The sequence below is a fragment of the Callorhinus ursinus genome, unplaced genomic scaffold (assembly GCF_003265705.2).
Source record: "Callorhinus ursinus isolate GAN/ISIS: 27379988/994484 unplaced genomic scaffold, GSC_fseal_2.0 scaffold1, whole genome shotgun sequence".
In the NCBI taxonomy this organism is placed as follows: domain Eukaryota; kingdom Metazoa; phylum Chordata; class Mammalia; order Carnivora; family Otariidae; genus Callorhinus; species Callorhinus ursinus.
The window spans coordinates 110,639,581-110,666,460 of record NW_027397063.1 but is presented as its reverse complement, the minus strand read 5'-3'; the positions used below and the strand labels follow the sequence as shown (position 1 = coordinate 110,666,460).

Below are 26,880 nucleotides of genomic sequence, written 5' to 3'. Positions count from 1 at the left end.
CTAGGAGTTTACATAGCTTGAGCCTGGCAGGAGACGTGTCAAATTAGAAACAGTTTAGTAAAATAATGCCGTGAGCAGCAAATAGTATATCACCTTATGATGACTCCTTTCCTTTGGAAAGTGGTAGCTGCATATTCAGGGAGCAGCCACGTATGGAAAAGGCCCCCGTGATGAACAAGTAGCCCCCGCAGGTGTGTCAGGCTGTTTTCCTCTTGGTGGACGGGAGCGTGACCTGTGCTGTGCCCTTCCCTGGCCTGCTATACATAGCCAGCAAAGCTTCTTACCAGAGAAACCTCTTTCTGTACCCTCCACCAGGCCCACCCGCAGACTAGAAGCCTCGCTGTAAATCCTCTGCAAGCTACTGCACCTGGCAAGGGAAACCAGCCAGCTGGCCCCCAGAGCTGACCGGGTCCCCACCACAGCCTTCCAGCCTTCCTTTTCTTCTCCCGGGAGCATACCCTGTGTTCAGCCATGGTCGACATGGGGGCCCTGGACAACCTGATCGCCAACACGGCCTACCTGCAGGCCCGGAAGACCTCGGATGGAGACAGCAGGGAGCTGCAGCGGCGACGCCGGAGCCTGACCCTGCCTGGGCCACAGAGCTGCACCCAGCTGCGCCAGTCCCTGCCCCAGGACTTCAACAGCCTTTGCGAGCAGCAGCCCATCGGCCGCCGTCTCTTTCGGGACTTCCTCGCCACAGTGCCCCCATACCAAGAGGCCGTGGCCTTCCTCGAGGAGGTGCAGAGCTGGGAGCTGGCTGAGGAGGGCCCCGTCAAGGGCAGCATGCTGCAGGGGCTGGTGGCCACTTGTGTGGCTGCCTCTGCTCCAGGGCACCCGCACCCCTTCCTCAGCCCAGTGCTGGCCACCAAGTGCCAAGCAGCCACCGCCAAGGAAGAGCAGCTAGCCCTGGTAGCACAGGCCAAGGCCGAGGTCATGGCCTTCCTGCAGGACCAGCCCTTCCAGGATTTCCTGGCCAGCCCCTTCTATGACAAGTTTCTGCAGTGGAAAGTCTTTGAGATGCAACCGGTGTCAGAAAAGTACTTCAATGAGTTCCGAGTCCTGGGGAAAGGTGGTTTTGGGGAGGTAAGTGTCTCAGAATGGCCAGACTGGAAGGGGAAGTACACAGCATAAAAGGGGTTTGTTTTACCTTTAAAAAAAAAAAAATCTTAAGAGAACTTACTTAGAACTAATTTCAGTGCTGCCTGTGGAGAATTCCTAGCTCACTCTCACATCTTTTTTCTGGTCACCACGTGAAATAAAATAAGAGTGGCATAGGAAAGACAAACAAAACATGGAGCTGGCCAAGAATCTTTATCATGGGGTCTACACCAGAAGCACGCTGAAGTGCCCCGGATGCTTTGGAGAATGATAGCAACACACAACAGCGGGAGCTCTCCCTTTCCCTTTAATTGCAGTAATGGATGTAACTTGAGAAAAACTTCAGGTATCTGAGAAAACACTTATCTTGAAGTAAAGTCTAGAATCAGTTTTATACCACTGCTGTCATCAGCCCTTTCTTTTTTTAAGTAGAAAAACATTTTCTAGTATATGTGCTGCCGAGGCGAGCACTAGAAAGACATGTTTTGAGGTAAAATTCACATAACGTAAAATTAACCACTAACAACAAAAATGTATACAATTCAGTGGCACTTAGTACATTCATACTAATGTTGTGTAACCATCCCCTCTACGTAGTTCCAAGACATTTCCATTACCCCTATACCTGTTAACAGTTACTCTCTGTCCCCCTCCCAACAGCCCCTGGTGTCTCCTGGTCTACTTTCTGTCTCCGTGGTTTTGCCGACTCTGATGTTTCGTGTAAATGGAGTCACGCGATATGTGACTTTCTGTATCTGGCTTCTTTCACTGAGCATAGTGTTTTAGAGGTTCATTCACATCATAGGTCTACCAGTACTTCATTCCGTTTCAGAGCTGACTAGTCTATTGTATGGGGATACTACATTTCACTTATCCATTCATCTGTTGCTGGACACTTGGATTGTTTCCACCTTTTGGCTGTCTTGAACAGTGCTGCTATGAACATCCATGTACGTGTATTTGAATACCTGTTTTCATTGCTCTTGTGTCTCTGCCCAGGAATGGAATTGCTGGGTCATGTGGCAATTCTATATTTAACTTTCAGAGGAACCACCAAAATCTTCCACATTTTAGGTTCCCACCAGCAAGGCATGAGGGTTCCAGTTTTTCCACATCCTTGCTGGCACTTGCTATTTCCCCTTTATTTTTCATTATGGTCCTCCTAGTGGGAGGTACAGTGGTACCTCATGGTGGTCCCAGCTCTTTCCTGAAGAACCCCTATTACTCATGGCTTCTCTTTTTCTCAGAAGCCCGCCATCTTTTTACCTCCCTTGATTTCTGCCCTTCCACACCCTGAATCAGCCTCACTCCCTTTACTCTCCAGTGCTTCCTACTTCTACCTCATCCACTCCCTTTCTTTCTTCCCTTAAGGTGTGTGCTGTCCAGGTGAAAAACACTGGTAAGATGTATGCCTGTAAGAAACTGGACAAGAAGCGGCTGAAGAAGAAAAATGGTGAGAAAATGGCTCTTTTAGAAAAGGAAATCTTGGAAAAGGTCAGCAGCCCTTTCATCGTCTCTCTGGCCTATGCCTTTGAGAGCAAGTCCCATCTCTGCCTTGTCATGAGCCTGATGAACGGGGGAGACCTCAAGTTCCACATCTATAGTGTGGGCACGCGGGGCCTGGCCATGAGCAGGGTGGTCTTCTACTCGGCCCAGATGACCTGTGGAGTGCTGCACCTCCACTCCCTCGGCATCGTCTACCGGGACATGAAGCCCGAGAACGTGCTTCTGGATGACCTCGGCAACTGCAGACTGTCTGACCTGGGGCTGGCCGTGCAGATCCAGGACGGCAAGCCTGTCACACAGAGGGTGAGTGGCTCTCCTCGGTCCTAAGGGTGGGGCACAGAGTCAGAGAGGAGGGGAGAGGGCTGATCTATTCCCCTTGCAAACGGAGCCTTGGGCATAATTCTTCTAATTTCCTTCTTCCTAAAGCCATTTTGTGGAGCCTTGAGTGGAGTGTTGTAAGAGGATTAGCTTAGCTGGCTATTTGGGGGCTACTTTGCTCTCTTCTTCTGGCAGACACAGGGAGCCTTCTTTGTGAGTTGGAGATGGTCTGTGCTTTCACGGTGAGATGGAAAGAGCTGAATCCATAGTGAGCATCTAGTATGTTCCACCAATAACCACCTCCCCAGTGCCATGATCCTGAGTCAATAGAGCCTTGGTTTCCTCCTCGGGAAAATTTTAGAGGCTGGGTCCTAAAATTCCAGGATCCTGGCAGGTAAACTTTAATAGGATAAGGAAAAGAAGAAACCCCTAATACTTAGCACATTAAAGTAAATATCTCTTTTCCCACTGAGTGCCAATTGGCGGGGGGGTGGTGGTGGCGGGGGGTATGTTTTACTTTGGATAAAGGTGAAATTTTGAATGAAAATGTATAGAAGAGAACAAAGGCAACTGATATTTATTTTGATCAATTTGGTTCGAAGTGGCTTGCAGAGAATTCTTTGATTTAAAGGGTATTAATTCTTTCATTAATTTAGCAAGTATTTAAGTAAACAATACAAACTCTCTTTGATTCTGGCAGGTCTTTACCACTGCGTTTCTGTCCACAAAGGTGGGAGAAAGCTCAGGAAGACAAGGGCCTAAGTCAGGCTCTTAAATATTCACTTGAAACTTTGTTTTTGTACAGTTTCCAACTTATAAGGCAGAAAGGATAATTGGGCAATGAAGTGAGAAAAACCGTGGCAAATTTGGGAAAGTGCAGGTGATTTTATGTAGCTGTAATATAAGGGGTGTGGACAAGATGTGTAGGGTTCAGATCATGCAAAGTCACTGGAATGCTTTCTTGTGGGGGCCAAGGAGCCATTGAAGGCTTTCAAGAAGGGGAATGACATGAGTAGATTTGCATTTTTAAAAGACCAATTTGGGTTGTAGATGGGAGGCAGAGGACCTAGTTAAGAGGCTAATGCAGTGACCCAGGAAGAGATGGTGGGTACTTGTAGAAAATAGTAGGATTAAAGATGTGGGAGGAGATTGGTGCCATTGGAAAGAGACCAGGACATCAAGACCAGCTGGGTATGATGGTGAGGAACAGAGAGGGTCTCTAGCTCCACTGACTGGAAGGAAGAGCAGAACTGTGGAAAAGCTAGCAAATTCAGTCAGTGATGACTGTGTTGTATATGAGACAGGCAGGTAGAGATGTTCCCTGGGCATTTAGACCTGTCGGTCTGGTGCTATGGAGAAAGGTCTGGGCTAGATATTGGGATTTGGAGTCACTGTGACTTGGGAAGCTTCAGGCACCACTGAGTCACATGGGAAATAATGAGGGAAGAGGACTAGGAATGGCAGCTGGGGAATATCAATGTGTAGGGGATGTGGAAGAAGAGCCTTGAAGAGGTTAGGTTAAATAAATAGAATGAGAGGTAGGAATGGCATAGTCATGGGAGCTGTATCAGTTAAGGGTTGATTTCAGCAGCCTATCATAGAAAACCCAAATAGCAGTGGATTAAATCAGACAGGGGTTTATTTTCCTTATGTAACAAGTTGTGTGGAGATTAGTGGCTCTGGTATTAGTTCAGCAGCTGCAGGATGATGAGATCAATATCTCTGGCATTTTGGCCTTTTCCATGTGCCATAACCATCTGAATTTGGAAGCAAATCTTGAGCTCTAGGTAAGAATGCAACCCAGCAGATATCTTGACTTGGGTCTTGTAAGATCCTAACCAAAGAAACTTGCCATGCTGTACCCAGACTTTTGACCTACAGAACTGTGAGTTAATAGAAGGTAGCTGGGGGAAAGATTTTCATATGATAGCATCAAAATTAATCAAAAAGATAGTAAGGTGCTAGACATTGTGAGAGGGACAATGTTTTCCTTTCCAACAGGGCTCAGAATGTGTACCATCTATTATAATAGAACTTTAGGCTGTAATAGAATTTGAAACTCTGGACTTGATTCTTCCAAGTGGGTAATTCTTCCCTAGGTAGGAGCTAGTCATCCTTGAAGGGGCACAGGCCCTTTCAGGCTATTGGGGGATATTAGGTGACGCACTTTGGACATTGCTCTATAGGCAATAGGGAGCCACTGAAGGTTTTTCAACAAGAAAGTGGCATGACTGGAGTGATTCTTCAGGAAAATAATTTGGACACTGTGTAAGATGAATTAAAGAAGAAAGAGACTGGGGGTGGGGGACCCACAAGCAGCTACTGAAAGGATCCACACATGAGGTGATGTGGGTTGAGGAAAGGCTTTGGGCTCTGAGCAGTCCTGTGTCTACAGTTCAGCCCCCCCTGGCCTCTCACCTAGGCTCCATCAAGACACACACCTGAAGGAAAAAGAAAAAAAAGACCCACACCTGGACTTCCTTCTCTTAAAACATGGCTGTCCTCAGTGGAGGGGATGAGAAAAGCACAGAACCATTCTTTTTTTTTTTTTTAAGATTTTATTTATTTATTTATTTGAGAGAGAGAGAGCGCATGAGAAGGGGGAGGGTCAGAGGGAGAAGGAGGCTCCCCACTGAGCAGGGAGCCCGATGTGGGACTCGACCCCGGGACTCCAGGATCATGACCTGAGCTGAAGGCAGTCGCTCAACCAACTGAGCCACCCAGGCGCCCAAGCACAGAACCATTCTTAGAATATGGTGACAGGAGGCACCTCAGAGAAGAAAGACACAGGTGGCTCTGCTCAGGTGTGAGAAAGATGGAGGCAGACATACCAGGAGAGGCAAGGATGCTTAAGAGTGCTGGCTGGGTAGGCAGAAAACCTGAGTCCCTATTCCAGCTGTGTCACTGACTTACTGTCTGCCATCTTAGGTAGGCCTTAAGGCCTCCTTCATCTCCAAGTTTTAAGCGTCTATGAGAGAGTCTTTGAATTATTTGGAAGAAAAGACTTATAAATTCAAAAGATCAACATATGGAATAAGTTACTATGATTTACTAGACTATCAGTCAGGGTTCTTGTGGGACAAAAGGAAGTTATTTAAGAAATGAAATTAATGGTTTTCATACCTAAGAAGCTCAGAGGCTTGGCTTGATCCAGGTGCCTGAGCAGTGGATTCCCTGAGAATCTCTTCCTGTTTCCCTGCTCTGGTGTCCTCAGTGTTAGCCTCACTCTCACTTGGGTGATCCCTGCACAAAGGCCACCAGCATCTCCATACATACCCTACCAGCTGAGCAACCCCATGGAAAGAAAACACTTCTTTATAAACAGTTCCTTCACATTTCCCAGGGAACACTCTCAATGGACAACTCAAGTCACATGCCCAACCACAACCAGTTCCACTGACCAGGATGAGATCACTTCCGTTCCCAGGAGCCAGGGAGAAGGTCTGTCCCATCTAAATCTCATGGACTGACATCAGAAGAATGTGTTCTCCAAAGGAAAATCAGGTTGGAAAAGAATGAGAAATGGATGTCAGCTAGGCAAAAAGAGTGGATACCCCTAGTAACTGCTGTTACCTCCATGGTTTGAAAAGTTTGAAAGCTTTCTGACCCCTTAAGAGATAATGGGATCTAGATCCTTTTTAAGAAGATTCTATGAGGTAGGAATATTATTAGCTCCATTTTACAGATGGAGAAATTGAGACTCAGAGAGGTTAAGTTACCCACTCAAAGTCACATTTCTAATATGTGATATGAACCCAGGTACATCAGATTCAAGGGCACTTACAGTCTTGATTCTACCCTGTTAAATTCACACAGAGAGCAGGACATGGCCTAGGTTTTTAAGGCTATAAAAGACTTTTCTCCAGTAAAGCTCAGAATAAGTATATGTGATGACATTAGCATATCTTCCTCAGACTGGTCTGATATGGATACCAACCAGAAGTCCAGCTGAACCTCTTACAGAGTTAAGACTTCAAAAAGGAGCACCCCCACGTACAGGAATGATGTGACTAATGTCTCAGAGCCAGCTTCCCACACATAGGCACAATATAAATAAACATGGTCCCAGCCACTCTCTGCATTCACTTTTAATAAATGTGATAAGCACTCCTGCCTCTTCTCAGCTGATATCTACATGCATACAATAAAACTAATTCACATCACTTTTTTAGAGACTCTGGGAAAATATAATAGGAACATTGGGCAGTGGGGTTCATGCTGGGACTTTCAAATTCCTTATTCTAAGTGGAGAACAGTGACCTTCAGATTTTATGGAACATGAATCCTTAAGATGTGTTCTTTTGTCAGGAGTGGGAACGAAGTTAGAACTGTGAGCCAAAGGCTCGTGACATGTTTGGTTACCTTGTCCTGCTCTGAAGCTTCTGACCAACTCCTTACATTCAGAGGGACGATGGGTGACAGAGGTTGGGCATTATATTTAGTCTGAAGCTTCTATTGTCCTGAATACAGTGTTAGAGACACACTGAAGAAGTGATTTTGAAAAGATCTCAGAATGTGTTTCATCAAAATTAACACCTTCATACCTCACGATCATTATGACCCTGCTCCAAAATTCTTTCTCTTTGAGAATTCACTTCTGAGAAACAGTGGAAGAGCCTTATACGAGTGGAATTCTGGTTACTTCTTGGTCACACGTTGGTCTCCACCAAAAGTATAACCACTGTCATTAACTAAATTTAGTGCCTAGTAATTTTTGACCACTACCATCCAATCCATTCTGAAAGTATTTATCACTATTAAGGGCATTCAAAAATATTCATTAAAGCCTAAGAATTATTTTTTTAATTTTTTTTAAAGATTTTATTTATTTATTTGAGGGAGAGAGAATGAGAGATAGAGAGCACGAGAGGGAAGAGGGTCAGAGGGAGAAGCAGACTCCCTGCTGAGCAGGGAGCCCGATGCGGGACTCGATCCCGAGACTCCAGGATCATGACCCGAGCCGAAGGCAGCTGCCCAACCAATTGAGCCACCCAGGCACCCAGCCTAAGAATTATTTTTAACATCTCTTCATTCAAAAGGCATTCACTCTGGGCGCCTGGGTGGCTCAGTTGGTTAAGCGACTGCCTTCGGCTCAGGTCATGATCCTGGAGTCCTGGGATCGAGTCCCGCATCGGGCTCCCTGCTCAGCGGGGAGTCTGCTTCTCCCTCTGACCCTCTTCCCTCTCGTGCTCTCTGTCTCTCACTCTCTCTCTCTCTCTCTCTCTCAAATAAATAAATAAAGTCTAAAAAAAAAAAAACCAAAAGGCATTCACTCACTCACTCCTTCATTCACCATATATGTATTGAGCATTTCCCACATGCCAGGACTGTGCTAAACCTAAAGGATAGAAAGATGAGCAAAAAATGGACATGATTTCCTGCCCTCATGGAACTTAGTCTAGGGAAAATAGAACTTAAAAATCACTCACAGGAATATAAAGTGTCAATTATAATAAATGTTGTGAAGATGTGGTACATGGGGCTCTCCAAGGAGGATTTGACTTAATTTGTGAGAATCCAAGCGTTAACCATAAGGGAAATACAATTTAACTTGCTATCAGAGGGATATCAGCAAAGTCCCTGGAGCAGTGTCTTAGGGTAGGTTCCCTGGAAACACACTTGGAGACACATTTCCATGTGAAGACTTATTAGGGTGCATTCTCAGGAGATCTCCCCATGAGGAAGGCAGGATTGGGCAGAGGGAGAAGCTGATCCACAATGAAGTGGAACCAAGACCTCAGTCAGTCCTTCAACAAGCTCTTGAGTTGGGATGGCCCTTCAGAGTTGTCCCAAATAGGGGTCAGAGTTTAGGTTTTTGTATGCCCCCATGGGCCAGTCAGTGGCTTTGTGTGGCTGCTAGCAGGGGGGCAGCTTAGGCTAGGCAGTTGCCTGGGGCCGAGAGCAGGTCCCAGGGTGAGGTGCAGCTGTGAGCCATCAGCAGTCAGTGGTCCCAGCCAGGGCTGGCTACATAATTTTCTAGGCTCCTCATGAATTGCACGTGGGGGACCCTCATTCAAATGCTGGCAGAAAGCTCTCTCGTTTCTTCCATGATTAATCTTGTTGAAAGTCATGGTGGTTTTTGCTATTCAGTGTCACACTCCTTTAGGTTTAGAAAGATAGGAGTAAGGGAAGACCCTCGTAGGCATCAGTGCCCCACCCAATGGGTGGGCCTGAAGAAGCAGGTGCCTGACCCCAACCCTGAGCCCAACCCTGCACCTGAGTCCAGGCCCCTCACAGCAGCAAAGGGTCACAACAGTTGCCGAGCAGAGACAGTGGAGGAAACAGCCAGGAGCCCACGGCTAGGAGGTGGAAATGTGGCGGGAGACAGGACTGTGTGTGAGCCAGGCTCCCCATCCCAGGGGCATGCTCTATCATCTCACTGGACTTAACTGACAAGATCCAAGATCCAAATTCAGAAATGTGTCAAGACAGCTCCCACACAGCATCGAACCCCAGCACAGGGCTACTGCTGAACACAGGGCTACTGCTGAGCACAGGGCATGGTTCAGCTGTACCGCAGACTGGCCCGATCCCAGCAGCAAGGGAGGCCACACCTGCAGAGGGGATCTGGGCAGAGTACCACAGTCTCCACTCCAGGTGGCAGAGCCAGTGCAAAGTACCTGAGTACAGGGAACCAGAAGGCCCCAGGACTGGAAAGAGACTGACAGTAAAAGGGTGGTAAAAATACACATGACCAAAGCTGTCCATGTTGGGTGCACAGGAAGGGCACCCAACGTGACATAGGATCACGGTGTCAGGAGAGGCTTCCTGGAGGAAATAACAACCAAGTTGAGATGTACAAGGCAAACAGAAGCTAGGCAGGTAAGGAAGAAAGAGAATGGGCTAGGCAGAGGGTCAGCAGCATAGGTCGTGGTCCTCAACTGAGGGCAATTCTGGCCTCCAGGGGACTTCTGGCACTCTCTGCAGACATTTTGGTTGTCATGATGGGGGAAATGCTACTGGCATCTAGTGGGTAGAGGCCAGGGATGCCGCTAAACATCTTACAGTGCACAGCACAGCCCCCACCACAAAGAACCATCTGGCCCAGAATGTCCATACTGTCACAGTTGAAAAATCCTGCCCAGCTAAAAGCCTGGAACGAGAGGCCTAGCACTCAGGCACAGAACAGAGTGACTCTGCAGCTGCTTAGAATGCAGAGTCACAGGGTTGGAAGGGGGTGACAGCCGGTGAGTATAGCAGATGTCAGTCCCTAGGAGGCTGGAGGAGTCCAACAAGGGCATTCCAACTCAGCGCCTAGGGTGTTGGGGAGCCACTGAAGGCTTTCGGGCAAGAAAATGACAAAAGCAGCTTTGGAAGGACACTCAGGAAGAAGGAGCCGGGATGAGAGTAAACAGGAGGGAGTGAGGCAGAGGGCCTGGGACCTGGAGGGGCCCTGGCAACACATTGTCCAGGGAACTGTAAGAGCGAGGAGAGAGAGGCTCCAGGGGTGGCAGGAGGGGACTGTCATGCAGGATGATATGATCAGGGACCAAAAAGTTGCATCATCATTGTTGGTATGGACACATGTTGGAAGCTCAGAGCATCCATCCAGATCGAGTGCAGCTGATGAAATACGGTCCTCAGGGTCCACAGGGCCAACCAGAGAGAAGAAGTGTGTGTGCCAGTCCTGGCTCTGCCACTTCCTGTGGCTGCTGGGACAGATGCACAGGCTGACCCCTCACGTGGGATGCCTGGCCCTAGGGACACTGAGGACTGAGGGCCAACTCGTGCTCTACATGCCAAGCCATGCAGAGTGCCTTCCATTAATTGGCACAGACATGCCACTTAGTCTGGCCATAGCCTTGCGCTTGACCCCAGGCAAGTCGTGCCTCTTCAGTGAGCCTGGTTAATACCGCCTGCCTCTGAGGTTTGATGAGAAGATTAAGAAGCAAGGCAGATAAATGCCTAGCAGAGGGTCAGCCCTTGGTAGGACTCAAAGAATGATTGCTCTGATTATTCTACGAAGCCAAGTACCAGACCCCTCGGTCACAATCCCTTCTGTTGCACTGTTTCTGCCTCACCTGTCGGCACTGTAGCTTCTCAGGTGACCTTTGCACCTGTGCTTTGCTCTCTGACAGGCACAGGGAGCCTGCAGGACCCCAGGGCTGCAGTGTGTACAGTGGGGTGGGGGGCATGCAGCTCCCCTCTTGACCGAGCCAGGCAGGCACATGCAGTTGCCTTGCTTCTCACATCTTAGAGACACCATGGAAAATATGCCTCAGCCCGCTGCCAGAGAGATACAGGGAACATGAAACCACCAAAGAGCACACAACTCTTGATCTCTGCCCACGTGCCAGGCCCTGCCTTTCAATCTGATGGAATCTTAGAGGCTTTGGAGTTTTTCTTCTTGTGTAGCTCTCCTGCCTGAGACACCTGGAACCCAGACTTAGTGACCATGGTCTCTAACACCTGTTGAGGGCCCGCTGTGTGCCAGGCTTTTGGGAGGTACTCTGTGTTTTATCGCTTTAATCCTTATCATGGCCCTGTGGAGTAGGAGCTGTGAGGCTCAGAGAGGTTGAGCCACCACCGAATGACGCCAGGCTAGACGGCTGTGGAAAGCAGTATTGCAGAAACCTCTCTTTTGGATCCCCTGCAGGGTCTCTCTGGCATGGGTGTCCTCCCAGGGGTGTCAGAAAGAGCAGGAAGCTGCATCTGGTGAGGTTCCTGCTGCACCTAGGAAGTGGCCGGCAGAAAGCAGACAGGGAGCAAAAGCAAGCCCTCTGGAGGCTGCAGCCTGGGGCTGAGCACACAGGCGGAGCCTCGCAGCTAAATCCCCTGGGGTCTCAGGCCGCATTCCTCTGAGGTCTGCAAAGGCCACCGCTTAAAGGCGCAGAGGAGCAGCTGGGAACAAGAACAAAGCGGCCAGGCCCCCCTCGGAGGAAGGAAGGAGCGAGCCCCAGGAAACAGCTGATAGCGCTAAGCTCAGCTTGTTTTTTTCCTCTGCTCAACAGTTCTCCTGCCACGGCAAACAAAAGATGTACATTCTGATTCCCTCTTCTGTTTGGATTGTGCTGTTGAGTGGATCTGGTTTGTGATGAGCTGGGGGGAAGAGGCACCGCGGGCAGTTTCTTGCTCCGCTGGCCAGTTTGCTGGGCCACCACCGACAAACGCAGAGAGCTTCCTTTTCTGCATCTTTCTCCCCGCCTGGTCATCAAATCCAGCTTGGCCTGGACACACCGGGGGCATGATGCTGCCGTTTCTTCTAATTAAGCTTGCCACCTTTTCAGATTCAGTGGGAGCCGGAGGCTTACTGGTGACCTTGACCTTGAAGGACTGGCAACATACACCTGCACGAATTCACACACACACTTTTTCATGGATATATAAAGCTATTAAGATGTGAACTGTGCCCTCCCAGTCCCTCTGAAAGGCCCCTCCCTGTTCTCAGCACTGCCAAGGTCACAGTCCACTGCTGCCCACAGTCACACTGGGACTGTTCAGAGGACAGAATCCACCCAGCCTGGCCTTGCCACTGGGCTCCCATGGGCCCAGGGGTAAGAATGACAACAGCTACAGGGTCAGTGGAAGCCAGCATCCAACAGCAAGAACAATGTAAGGGGTGTCTGCATGGGTCCGGACAGGCTGGCTCCGATCCTGATCCCACCCTAGGGTGTTCATCCTCCTCAAAGTTTCAGCACTTGTAGGTGTCCGGTGGTCCTGATGGGCCTAAGCAATACACACGCGGTAACTGTAGTAGTTGTACTTCTTGCTGCCCCCCTGGGGGGCAATATGGAAGGAGGCGTTATTACTGGCTTCCTAAACCCTGTGAGGTCTGATGCTTGATGCCCTGCAATGTTGGGTATACCTTGTTTTGCCTGACCAGGTGTTGACTATGTGGGTCCATCAAAAGGCACTATAAAACAAAAGCAAAACAAAATGAAGGAAACAGAACAAAAAAATATATACAGAAACCTCCTCTAAGAGTTTTGTGGCTGCTGACGCTTGAGTGATCCCTCTAGCCCTGACAATGGCCGTTCTGGTCACATGGACTGAAAGTGACTTTTTTGATGACACAGAGACTGATGTGTGGAGGCCCTTTGTAATTGCAGGAGTTAAACTGAGCTGTGAGAGGTCAGCGTGGTTGGACCCTGCCCCATGCTGCTTGGCCCGTTCTCTCCTCCTACCCCACTCTGAGGAGGCAGTTCACATGCAGAAGACAAATGGCATAAAGGGCAGGCAATTAATTTTTTCAGCTGGAGGCTGCGATGGAATTTGGGTGCTTAGAGTCTGGCGTGTGCCTCTAATTCCATTCTTCTCTGTGAAATAGCTCCACTCCTTAAGGAGGTGGTGCCCTTCAAAATTCCATCACTGACATTTTCTGTCTTTAGGGCCAAGAGGTAAATTTAGTCCTGAAAATTATTTGGAAGGGATCTAAAGCTACCCTGCATGCTGTCTTGTGCTCTTTCCATTACACCAAGAGACTATAGTGCTGTAAAGATGGCAAGCTGATTCTTCATTTATTTCCCTGGGGAGGGAGCAAGGTGGTCCCGGAGCATGGCTCGGGATCTGGTTCCCTCCTCCTAGCAATCTCTGTAGTGTGGAGCAGCCCAGCCAGCCTGATTAGCAGAGATACAGGCAAAGGATGTTGGGAAAAGGGGAAGGGAAGCAGCTTAAGCAGGAATGGACCAAGATGAGGTCTTGGTCCTTGGTAGATGGGGAGATGGAAGGAGAAGACTCTAAGGAGAAAAAAGAAATCCTGAAGGGAACTTGGAAGGGTAAGAAAAAGCCACATCACCTACTTCCAAAGAGGCAGTGTAATGTCGTGATTCTAAGTGCAGAGCTCTGTGTGAATCTTGGGTGGGTGACCTTGGGCAAGATTTAAACCCTCTGTAGTTCAGTTTTCTAATCTGTAAAATGGGAGATAAAAATAGTTTCTATCTCATAGGGTTATCATAAAGATGAAACAAGGGATGCCTGGGTGGCTTAGTCAGTTAAGTGTCTGTCTTCAGCTCAGGTCATGATCCCAGGGTCCTGGGATCGAGTCCTGCATTGGGCTCCCTGCTCAGCAAGGAGTCTGCTTCTCCCTCTGCCTGCTCTACCTGCTGTTCCCCCTGCTTGTGCTCTTTCTCTCTCTCTCTCTCTCTGATAAATAAATAAATAAATAAATAAATAAATAAATAAATAAATAAAATCTTAAAAAAATAAAGATGAAATAAGAAATTCACATAAAGCAATTGAGAAAGTATTTAGCATGTAATGAGCACTTAATAAGCATTTTACATTGTTATTTCCAATTTTTCCCCTAGCTGCGTCTCACATCCTTTGTTTAGGACAAGGCATGTTCTCCACTTTCACCCTATACCTTCTACTGAGCAACTGATATTTATCTGGTGTCCCAGTTAACTATTTTAATCACTAAAGTCACTTGCTTCTGAAATCTGCTCATTGGAAGGGTGCCACACACAGAGCAAACTCACAATCAGTGTTGCTAAGTAGAATTTACCAAGCACCACTGTCTGAACTGCAGCTGGATGTTGTTTGTAGTCTTTCTCCCTGCTTCTCCCACTCCGGCAGAAGAGATTGAACCAGAGAGAAGCTGGACGCAGGAACATAAAGTCCAACTGAGAGTTGTAGAGCATGAAATACTATGTGACGTGGGGAGACCCTCAGTCCCCTCCCCACCTTAGCTCCCAGCATGACAGCAAGCAGGCTGACCCCTCTCAAGTGGGGTATTGGAGCATATCTCTCTCTGAGGAAATGGAGTAGCCTAACACAAAAGGTCTGTGGGTACTCACAGGTGGGGTCCCCCCTGAAATGGCTTGGCGAGATCACCCTACAGTGAAGTCCATCAGTTGACAAGCTTCTTGTCAGCTTTTTGGTATTACATTCTTAAATACAAGTAGTCAAAGATCACTTGTTATTTGAAGGAACCCTCCAAAATGAAAGACTATGCAAAAACAAACAGAAGAGAGAAGCTTATAGAAAGTAGGAACAATGCAATGAATAGAAGGTAGCATTTTTTAAAAATGTATAATTAATGTCTTATGAGATTTAAGAGAAGATATTGCATCCATGAAGCAAGAACAGATGCTAGAAAACAGGGAACATTCAGAGAAGAAAAAGGACATTTGGAAATAAAAAAATTCACAATAAATTTGCAGGACAACATGGATAAATCTCAAAAACATTATGTTAAAAAAAGGAGTCAGACACAAAAGAGTATCTACCATACAATTCCATTTACATGAAATCCAAGAACAGACAAAACTAATCTATGGTGACAGAAATCAGAAAGTGGTCGCAGGAAGTAGAGAGGAGAATGGACTAGAAAGAGACACAAGAGGACTTTCTGGGTGGATGAAATGTTCTATATCTTGTTTGGGTGGTATTTATGTGGGTGTATTCAATTATCAAAATTTACTGAACTGAACATCTACGACCTGTGCACACTATTCTATGTCAATGATACTTTAATAAAAAACATTTGCAGAAATGAAATTTCAGTAGAAGGATTAAGCCTCTAGATCTAGCTATTAATTCACAGGAAATACAAAGAATAGAGGAACATGTTAAATGACACCACAGGGAGGCAGTCAGCAAAATCTGACCTGGGGCACTCTAGAATTTAGCCAGCTTTTCCAACAAAATCTTCCAGTGGGCTGGGGAGGCAGACAGATGAGGAATTTATATATTCACAGAGATTAAAGAGACATACCAAACAATGACACTGTGTGAACTTTGTTTAGATCCAAATTTAAGCAAACTATTTAGAGGACAATTTTATAGCACAATTGGAGAAGTGTAAACATGTCCAGACATTTGATAATGTTAAAGAATTTTTGATATTTTTAAAGCGAGATAATGATATTGTAGTGCTTTGGTTTTGTTTGTTTGCTTTTAAGTGGCCTTACCTTTTAGAGACTCATAGTGAAATATAAATGATGATGTCTAGGAGAGTCTGGGCCAGTGGGAGTGGGTAGGGGACACAGATGAAACAAGACTGACCATTTGTTGATAATTCTTGAAGCTGAGTGTAGCATATACTGGGTTTATTATTCTAGTCTCTCTTTTGTATATGTTTGAAATTTCCCATAATAAAATACTTAAAAAAAATAGAAGAGTTGGGGAAAAAATAGAGGAAGTTCTCCTAGAAAAAATAAAAAAAGGAAATCCTAGAAAAAGACAAAGAGATGGAAAATAGAAGCAAAAGATAAGAAGCATAGGGGATATGTTCAGGATTTCCAAAAACAAAAAGAGAGGAAAGAAAATGGAAGGGAGAAAATGATCAAAGAAATATTATGAGAAAGTTTCCTGATTCTGACAGCCATTAGATCCTGGATTGAGTGACCTGCCAGTAGCCAGCATCACAAATGAAAAAAGCCCCATACCAAAGTACATCGTGGAGAAATTTCATCAAGTTGGTGTACTGGGCCACAAACCTCACACACCTTCTGACAGTCCCTCTCTGCCTCTTCTCTCTCTCCTGGACAGCACCCTGTTGGCTCCACTTGTAGGCTGACTTGTACCTCCTCTTTTAGAATTGGAGGAAATATCAGACTGCAATGTGAATCCTGGTTTCTAGCAAGCTGCTGAAGGTCTGGATGATATCTGGAAATACAGACAAGTTAGCTTTTGGGTAATCCTTGACTAATGGAAATAGGAGATGGGAGGGAGCTGGGTAGATGGATTCCCTCTTCTTCACTCTCCCCTGTAGTTCTTCTTTATGACCCTTCTAGAAGATTCTATTGTGCCTGATGGACCAACAGCCACCTGGTAATGCCTGGCATTGCATCCCCTTCCCTCACTCCTTTTCCCCTCCACATTCTTTTTTTTTTTTTTTTTAAGATTTTATTTATTTGAGAGAGAGAGTGAGAGCACGAGCAGGGGGAGGGGCAAAAGGAGAGGAAAAGCAGACTGCTCACTGAGCAGGGAGCCCACAACACAGGGCTGGATCCCAGGACCCCGGGATCGTGACCTGAGCCAAAGGCAATGCTTAACCGACTGAGCCACTCAAGGGCCCCCTCCCTCTGCATTCTATTATAAAGACTTTCAAACATATAGGAAAGTTGAAAGAATTTCACAGCAAGCACCTGTATACCCACTACCTACCTGTTTACCATGAACATTTTGAACAGCTTTATTGAGATATAATTTAAATACCGTAAAATTGACCCATTTAAAGTATACTATTCAGTGGGTTTTAGTATATTCATAGAGCAATGCAAACATTATCACAATTTTAGAATCTTTTCTTCACCCCAAAAAGAAACCCCCTGCCCTTTAGCAGTCACTCCCACTCCCCCTGTCCCAACCCTAAGCAACCACTAATCCACTTTCTGGCTCTATAGAATTGCCTGTTTTGGACATTTTATATAAATGGAAACACAATACGTGGCCTTTTGTATTTGGCTTCTTTCACTTAGTGTAATGTTTTCAGGGTTCATCCATGTTGTAGCATGTATTAGTACATTCCTTTTTATGGCCAAACAATATTCCATTGTATATCATTAATATTTTTTTAGATTCACTTTATCACATGTCTCTCCATCCCTCTATTGATCCATTAATTTGTCTTATATCTTTTATGTATTTCTAAGTAGGCTTACTCCCCTTTTTCCACAACCCTCAGCACCTTTGCCTTGCACACCTCTCAAAGCTCATATCACATGGTCGCCTTAGGTACAAAGGAAGCTGAAAGATGGAGTGCTCAGCCTTCTGACCTCTCTGGTAGAGGGGTACAAGGGAAAAGGGGGACTGGGAATAAATTTTTGCTATTTTGGCATACAGTGTTTCTCAGTCTCATCTACATCTCTTCCTCTAGTCTCCCCTCCCACCATTGCATCCCACAGATCTTGTGTTCCAGAAATGCCAAATTCCTTCAAGCTCCTTGAACACCCCACATTATTTCTGGCTCCATCTCTTGCACATGCTCATTAGCTGGCTAGCCTGCTCTGGGGGACAGATTCTTCCCTCATGATTCAGCTCAGCTATCACTCTTCAGTGAAGTATCCCCAACACACACACACATACACACCCTCTCACCTCCCTGTGCTTTTTTTATACTCCCATTACAGCATTTACTGTACTCTATTTAATTAACCTTTCGACCTGTCTCCATCAGCCTGTAAATCCTGAAGGGCAACGGCCAGGTATCATGTGTCTTGGCATCCCTAGAACTCACTGCAGGGCATGGTTCAATACTGGTTGCATAGTGAATGGAAAACATCTAGTTACCATCTTTACTGTTGTTTAACAAACATTTTGTTGGGTATGCACCACATGAGGCCCTATAGTAAGTTCCTAGTTTGGATACAAAGTCGAGTAAGACTACATCCTGGGCCTCAGGGGAACCTACAGGACCCTTCTGTCTGGATAAATGCAAAACTAGACAAGGTGCCAGGACAACAGATGTAAACTGGGACTGTACTGGGCAAACCAGAACATATGGTCACCCAAATTATATATCAGCTTCTATGAAAACAGCAGTACCATGCTGACTCATGCCCGGCCTGTCAGACCCAGTCACTTCCAGAACAGGCCAATTACTTCTCATTAGTGCTTGGGTCATATATGCTTTTCATTGTTACCCATGTAGAAATTATCCATGAAACTTAATATTCCTATGGCATTATATATATAATGCATATAAAAATATATACTTAAGCAATTAGAAAAAAATCACCCGATAAAAAACTAAAAACACTTTCCAGCCTTTTTTGATGTACTGGAATGCATATTTGTAATCAGTGTGTGATATCCATATTTGTAATCAGTGTGTGAAACTAAAAACACTTTCCAGCCTTTTTTGATGTACTGGAATGCATATTTGTAATCAGTGTGTAATCAGTGTGTGATATCCAATATATATATATATACACATATATATATATTAACAATAGATTCTAGTCTGTTGTCTTTATTGACGGGCTTTTGGAGGTTTCCAGCTTGTGACCATTATAAATAATGGAGCTATGAACATCTCCATGTAGATTCCTTTTTCTTTCTTCTGAGTCATTTCTTGGAGGTATATACTCCAAGATGAAGTAACCTGGTTGAAGGAGAGGAACAGTTGGTACATATTATTTTCTGTGACTCTATATCTCACTGCTCTCCTAAAAGTCTGGGTCAGTTTGTAGAGCACATCTGTTTTTCACAACTCTGCCAATAATTTATATGATCATTTTTATGTACTAATAGAAGCCTATTGTCATTTTAGGGTGTTCTTTGAATTTTTCCTTTTTTTTGCTTTAAAGATTTTATTTATTTATTTATTTATTTATTTACTTATTTATTTATTTGAGAGAGAGAAAGCACGAACTAGATGAGGGGCAGAGGGAGAAGACTCCCCGCTGAGCAGGGAGCCTGTCATGGGGCTCAATTCCGGGACCCCAGTATAATGACCTGAGCCAAAGGCAGACAGTTAACCAACTGAGCCACCCAGGCACCCCAGGTGTTCTTTGAATTTTTAATTGCTGCAGAGATTATACATTATACTTTAACCAAAAACAAGTTAGTTTTTGGAAAACATGTGTTTGTGTGTGTGTGTGTGTGTATGTATATATATGTATATTTTATAATTACAAGGTATGTTATAGATATTCATTAAATATTTATTGGGGGCACCTGGTGGCTCAGTCAGTTAAGTGTCCAACTCTTGATTTTGGCTCAGGTCGTGATCTCAGGGTTATAGGATCAAGCCCCGTGTGGGGCTCTATGCTTGGCTTGGAGTCAGCTTGAGATTCTTTCCTCCCCCACCCTCTCCCTCTGCCTCTCCCCTTGTGTACACACATACTCTCATTCTCTCTCAAATAAGTATATAAAATATTTTCAAAAATTTGTCGAATTAATGAATGTATTAAAATAACACATTCACAAAAAGACAATAACTGCATGATTCCCCATACATGAGGTACCTAGAGTAGTCAGATTAGTAGAGACAGAAAGTAGAATGGTGGTTGCCAGGGCCTAGGGAGTGGGGGCAATAGGGAGTTGTTGTTTAATGAGTATAGAGTTTCAGTTTTGCAAGATGAAAGGAGATCGAAAGTGATTATGGTTGCACAACAATGTGAATGTACTTAATACTCTTGAACTGTACACTTAAAAATTATTAAGATGGGGGACGCCTGGGTGGCTCAGTCATTAAGCGTCTGCCTTCGGCTCAGGTCATGATCCCAGAGTCTTGGGATGGTGCCCCGCATCAGGCTCCCTGCTCGGTGGGGAGCCTGCTTCTCCCTCTCCCACTCCCCCTGCTTGTGTTCCCTCTCTCGCTGTGTCTCTCTCTATCAAAGAAATAAAATCTTTAAAAAAAATGATTAAGATGGTAAATTTTAAGTTATATGTATAAATATATATTTTTAACTCAATGGTCATTTGGTATGTATTGTCAGTACAAATGTGCCTACAAAATATAGTCATGCATGTTAAATGAATTTTCATGTGTGGAATTTTTTAGATTAAAATGACTGTGCTAATTTTTCAGTGCAGGGATAGGCAGAGATGTGTGATATTAATATCGTTATATAGCAAATAGAGTAAGAATCACAGACCAGATAATATATGAACATTCAATATTAGCAATAAAGTGTTCAACCTTTAAAACCATGCATCTAATTTTCTATTATCTGTGAATAAAATACAGAGGCAGAGCTTACGGGAATCACAGAGACATCCACTTGAACTTTTCACCTTAATGATGAAATGAGGGGCTAGGTGACTAACTCATTTCAAGAGCAGCCTCATCCGTCCCTTTATTTTATTTATTTATTTATTTATTTATTTATTTTTTAAACTCCATGCCCAGCATGGACTCACGACCCTGAGAAGACCTCAGCTGAGATTAAGTCAGTTGTCTCAGTAATGGGTATTAAGGAGGGCATGTATTGCATGGAGCCCTGGGTGTTATATGCAGACAATGAATCATGGAACACTACATCAGAAACTAATGGTGTACTGTATGGTGACTAACATAACGTAATAAAAAATAAATAAATAAATAAATAAATAAATAACATATTAAATTATATCCATAAGAAAAAAAACATAAAGTATGTGATTTCATTAAAGATGATAGGTTGTCATTACTTTACTGAAAAAATATATTTAAAAAAAAAGAGTCAATTGTCTGAACCACCCAGGCACCCCTCATCTGTCCCTTTTATAATGCACTCCAGCTAAATCCTCTTGGCTAGAATGGATGACATGGCCTACCCCAGCTACCCCAGAGGATGCTAGGAAAGCAGAGACTAGAATAGGTTAGACACATTGCCACCCCAAATACTTAGGATTCACTTAACAAAGAAAGAAAAGGAGAATGGGTATTTGATAGGCAATCAGCAGCATCTGTTACACTCACATTAGTGTTTTTGTTTTGTTTTGTTTCTTGTTTGGGGTGTTACAGGCTGGAACCAATGGTTATATGGCTCCTGAAATCCTAATGGATAAAGTGAGTTATTCCTATCCTGTGGACTGGTTTGCAATGGGATGCAGTATTTATGAAATGGTTGCTGGACGAACACCATTCAAAGATTACAAGGAGAAAGTCAGTAAAGAGGATTTAAAGCAAAGAACCCTGAAAGAAGAGGTCAGATTCCAACATGATAACTTCACAGAGGAAGCAAAAGATATTTGCAGACTCTTCTTGGCTAAGAAACCAGAGCAACGTTTAGGAAGCAGGTAAACTACCATATAACAGAGGTAATTAGCAGTGTCAGCATTGTCCACAGGTTTGGATTGATGACGAGGACTTGGGCTTAAGTATTATTATTTTTCCTATTATTATTTGCATATTATATGGTTAAGTGTTTCTGATAATTTCAGACACTGTGAGCACTTGATGTGGAATGATCTCCAAGATATATTTTAAAATAAAGTGAGGTGCAAAACAGCATACAAGAAAGAAAGAAAGAAAGAGAGAGAGAGAGAGAGAGAGAGAGAGAGAAAGAAAGAAAGAAAGAAAAAGAAAAAGAAAGAAAGAAAGAGAGAGAAAGGAAAGGGGAAAAGAGAAGAGAAAAGAAAAGAAATCTATAATTCAAATTGTTGCATAGAATATTTTGGGCAGAGTATACAAAGAATGTATATGATTGATGGTCTCTAATAAAAAGAAATTAGGGGCAGGTGACAGGGACGTAAATGAAGATTTTTACTCTATAACCCTATTATCTCCTGAATTTTGAATTGTGGATGAATGATTAAAAAATGAATACAATTAAAACTTAAAATAAATCTCATCAGTACCAGGGCACTTTCTTTTTGAAGAAAGTCGAGTTTTATTGCTTACAGGGAATAATAAGATCAAGCTATTTTAGAAGAAACAAAATAAGTAAAAGCTGACCTGTAAAAAGGCCCTTGGCAGTGGGTAACTGTTATATAGAGAAAAAACCAAGGGCTTTAGATTCGCAGACATAGACTCCCATCCCAGCTCTGTATGTCCTTTTACCTCAAGCAATTGAATTACATTCTCAGAGTCTCAATATCCTCATGTATTAAAATGGGGGATTTATGGGTATAATGATTAATTTTATGACAACTTGACTAGGCCACCATACTCAGATTTTTGATCAATTATTCTAGATGCTTCTGTGCAAGTATTTTTTAGATAGTCTTAATATATAAATCAGTAGCCTTTGAGTAAAGGAGATTATTGTTCATAACATGGATGGGTCTCATCCAGTCAGTTGAAGGCCTTCACAGAAAAAGACTGACTTCCCTGGGAGAAGAGGGAATTCTGCAGGCAAACCACCTTTGGACTTGAACTGCAACTCTTCCCTGGGTCTCCAGCTTGATGGCCTACCTTGCAGGATTTGGACTTGCCAAACCTCTACAATTGTGCAAATCAATTCCTTAAAATAATCCATCCATCCTCCCTCCCTCCCTCCCTCCCTCAATCTCTCTTTCTCTCTCTCTCCATGTCTCTCTCATATACATGCACACATATTGTCAAGGAGAAAAAACTTCTCCTCTACCCTCTTAGAGGCCTGCAAACGAAACTAACAAAACACAGATTAGTAAGAGAAAAGACAGGCTTTTATTTATGCACCTATACAAGAGTTCACAGAAAAAATGTGACTGGGATCAGTTAGAATTATAGACCATCTTAATAGGGGAAGGGGAGGAGGAGAAGGGTACTTGCATGAAAACAAATAATTTCTTAGAATTGCTGGGGGGGAACGGCACTTATGGGAGAACAAATGACGTTTAGGAGAGAGAGATGGGCCCTTAGGAGAAGAGATGGGAGATACGATAGTTTTGTGGCAGTGGCTGTTTAGGTGTGGAGCAGACTTCTGTCACTGGTGATAAGAGTCAATCTTTCCCGGTTCTAAAACTCCCAGAGAGAAGATTTATGAGTTGAGTTTTGGGGGGAGTCTCTGCTTCTCGGCAGATAAGGGGAGTTCAAAACCTGTATCGGTTGACTCGCAAATGCCTTCAGCTCAAAATAATTTTTATGCTACCATGGTACATTCTGGACCCTTTCAACATCCTGTTAGTTCTGTTTCTCTAGAGAACCCTGACTATTACAGTGGGAAACTTTGAGGTTTAGATATAATATATATAAAGTAAGTGATAGCAATTATTACTAATTTGTTCTAAGAGAGATGCCAGATAATATTTTGACTGAACTATGAGCTTGAATGTCTTAAATTCTTAGATTGAATTTTCAAAATTTAAAAATATATACAAATATGAAAGCTATAACATGAAGTAATATGACTGATTTTTACTATTACCCCAGAACATGGGCAGTAAAATTACCCTCAATCTTCCAAGTAGCTGCTAGTGAAGGCTCTAGAACAAGGCTGCCTTAATTAAAAATATTAGAGTATGGAGGTAAGCTTTTAATTTTCAACCTCATTATTTTAAATAGCGAAACAAGATCCATTTGTAATGACTTTCAAAGCATGACAGACACCAAACTAAGAAATGAGTATTTTGAAATTTAACAGAAACTCTACATTTAAGTGAAGGAAAACGTGGAACTGATTTTCCTGTGTAGATTCCAACGTTGTTGCATTAGTGTGGTCAGAATAGGCCGCGTCATGATAACAAGCAAATCACAAAGTCTCTGAGGCTTGCAATGAAGAGAATTTTTTTCTCCCTCGCACAAAGTGCCTTATGGGTGCAGCAGCACTCCCTTCGGGTACCTCCCTTCGGAGCAGAGACTCAGAGAGCCAGGCTGCATCCATCTGACAGCTCCACTGGAACTCGTGGCTTCCAGTCACTGTAGCGGACGAGAGCATAGACAACCTCGGGGAGCTTCGTACTGCCACTGGCCGGAAGTGACCCACTCGCGCGTCACTTACACTCACTTGTGTTTGCCCTGTGCAAGGTCCAAGGGTCTGGCTAGTGTTGTCTTCATTGTGCCCAGGGAGGAGAGGAGAACCGGAAATGGTGACCCCTGACCATCTCTACTGCCGGGGTTCTCAAGTGCAGGGAGTCTAAGAGGGCATCCCAACAGCGGCAGAGGCCGCAAAGAAAGAGAACCGTCTCTTCAGATGACCTCCCTGAAGGTGGCTTTGGGGAAAAGAGACAACTTGCCCGCTTGGTATGTTTGATTGAAAAATCTATCTTGACACTCTGTAAACACACTTTGGGTATAGAAAATGAAATATTGACAAACCTCTTCAGGAAAATGCCACCTTAAAGCACTGGATCATTGCCTGAGGTTGTTCCATCAAGCAAAACCTTTTTATAAAGCATCTGTTGTTGTGACTGTTTTGAATAAAACTGTTTACAACATTAGAGAAAAGGCATATAAAAACCAGCTGTTCGGTGAAAGAGAAAACCTTCCAACATTTTCATTTCAACTCTCTGTATTTTTTTTTTTAATTCAGATGAGATAATCTAGTGGTGTCCTTCAAAGCCAAGCAATGCCTACTCAACATGTTACACAGCAGAGAGGTCAAGTGCCCCCTCCCTCTTGCATTCACAAACATTTGAAAAAAATTTTAAAACCCTTTTCCCTCTTTAGACATCACTGGAAGGATCTCCTCCTTTGTTTTCATAGGTCTGTGAATTAATTTTGTTTTGCAGAGAAGTTGAAAGCTTTAAAAAAAAAAAAATAAATTGCAAGCTTTTCTGAGCATCTCACAAGGGCTCCAGATAGAGTTTATGATGTTTTCTAATAAAATAAAAGCTGAAGATCACTTAAGCATTTTGCAGGTTTTCTTCTGATCAGTCAGTGCAGCAGAACAAGATCAACTAATCATGCAAGTCTCTGACTTAAGTGCTTCTCCAACACATAATTTCATACCAATACTAAAGATACTGTTCTTGGCAGACCAAACCCCACAGAGTGGTCTTCATGTATGGTCGGGTGGTATCTTTACTTCATTGACTATTATAAGAAAATCCATTGTAATCTCTATGTAGGGTTCAGTAACACAAAAGCTCCTATAAATGCTCTGAAATAGAACCTACTCCAATCAGCAGGAGAAGTCTTCCTGCAGCTGCCAGTTTGGCTAGGGCAGAAGATGTTGCCCCCATCAATAGCCTCTCTTATTTGTCCAAAGTGCACTGCCTAAGGATGGGCCAAAAGATCCCTGCATGAAGCAGCCCAGCAAGATCCAAGAGTAAAATAACATCCATGCTATTTTTAATTACGGAACTGAGTTAAGAGTCATTAGTGCAAAAGATAAAGTGATCAAATTTGTCGTGGTCCAGACACTGAGTAAAAGGAATAGGGGAAAGCCTAATCTTTTGTTGTTAGCATCAGCAACCACAGACACTTAGTGAGAAAGGGCATTAAAGCATAGGCCCTGCCCTCCAGGGTCATCTAGTCAGGGTGCTGAGGAACATAAAGAAAACCTTTAGTGGCCTGTTGTTCCCTTATTCTTTGCAGCTCGTTGCAAAAGGGCTAAAGTGGCCATCCCTGTTGGGCAAACCAAGGCCATTTGGGCCTGTTGCTTGAGGTGTTCCTTGAGAACTGTTCATACTGATGTCAAGACTGGCTTGGCAAGTTTCTCAAGGTTACTGAGCCCCTGGGCACTCTTTGTTTATCCAAGTTAAAGCTGCTCAGAGTGAGTTTAGGTTGCTCTCTTGACCTGTGGGATACTGTGTTCATGCCTGCTGGTGGCCATCAGGATGGTACAAGCTCCTTTCTCATGGCACCTGGTCCCATTCCAGCTCCTTTGTTTTCTTTGAGACACAGAGTCTTGGGGTTATTCCTGATTTACATAGATGGAATTCTAGCTCTGTCCTTGTTCTGCCACATTTAAATTCTTTTTTAAAAATTTTTTAATTATTTATTGGCGAGAGAGAGAGAGACAGACATAGCGAGAAAGAAAGGGAGCAGGAGCAGGGAGGAGAGGGAGAAGCAGGCTCCCCACTGAGCAGGGAGCCCAACAAGGGGCTCCATCCCAGGACCCTGGGACCATGACCTGAGCCGAAGGCAGACGCTTAACCGACTGAGCCACCCAGGCGCCCCTCTATCCTTATTCTGCCACATTTAAATTCTATCTGATACCCTCCCTACGACCAAAATCTGATACCTTAAAATGGTGAATGTTGCTGTGAAAATTATACCTGAATAAACCTAACTTAAGAGAAAAATTCATCTCTGAAGCTTTGAAGCTATCTCAGTAACCCTCCCTCGAGGCTCTGACTCTACAGGATGTAAACCACTCCGACATCAGTCAGTAGGTTCTAGTAGATAGCAAGCCTGCATTTTCCTTCTTTTAAATTGATGGAGACTTGGTGGCTTTGGGGAAAAAAGAGACAACTTGTAGTATCTCATGATACAGTTCTCCATTTCTGTTTTTCAGCTGGGTCATAATGAGATAAGTCCAAGGAGTCCTGCATCATTCTGGATGGGGCTAGGCCTGAACCACAGAACAACCCAGGGAATGGCTGGACATCAGAAGCCTACAGCTGGATTTCTCTTTTCCATAATAATATTTGATTACAATTTTCCTTTGAAAAATTCACCCATGTTTGGCTTTTTCAGATGCACAGCCATTTATGAATACAGAAGCAAGTGAAGAGGTTAAAATACAATGAAAAGACAGACAGGCATTATTGTGATGG

The 26,880-nt window shown here is 44.2% G+C and overlaps 1 protein-coding gene across 3 annotated transcripts in view; it reads left to right on the top strand.

Annotated features, from left to right (window-relative positions):
- Window positions 1–326: 326 nt before the first annotated feature.
- GRK7 (G protein-coupled receptor kinase 7) overlaps window positions 327–26,880 on the top strand; it is a 39,345-nt gene continuing 12,791 nt past the window's right edge. For all 3 annotated transcript variants that reach the window (XR_012380319.1, XR_012380316.1, XM_025881272.2), the window contains exons 1-3: window positions 327–1,083; window positions 2,470–2,907; window positions 21,260–21,534. Coding sequence is in view for 1 of the 3 variants with exons in the window: in XM_025881272.2 (XP_025737057.1) it covers window positions 472–1,083; window positions 2,470–2,907; window positions 21,260–21,534 (1,325 nt within the window). In the remaining 2 variants the exon portion in view is untranslated. The remainder of the gene's footprint in view (window positions 1,084–2,469; window positions 2,908–21,259; window positions 21,535–26,880) is intronic.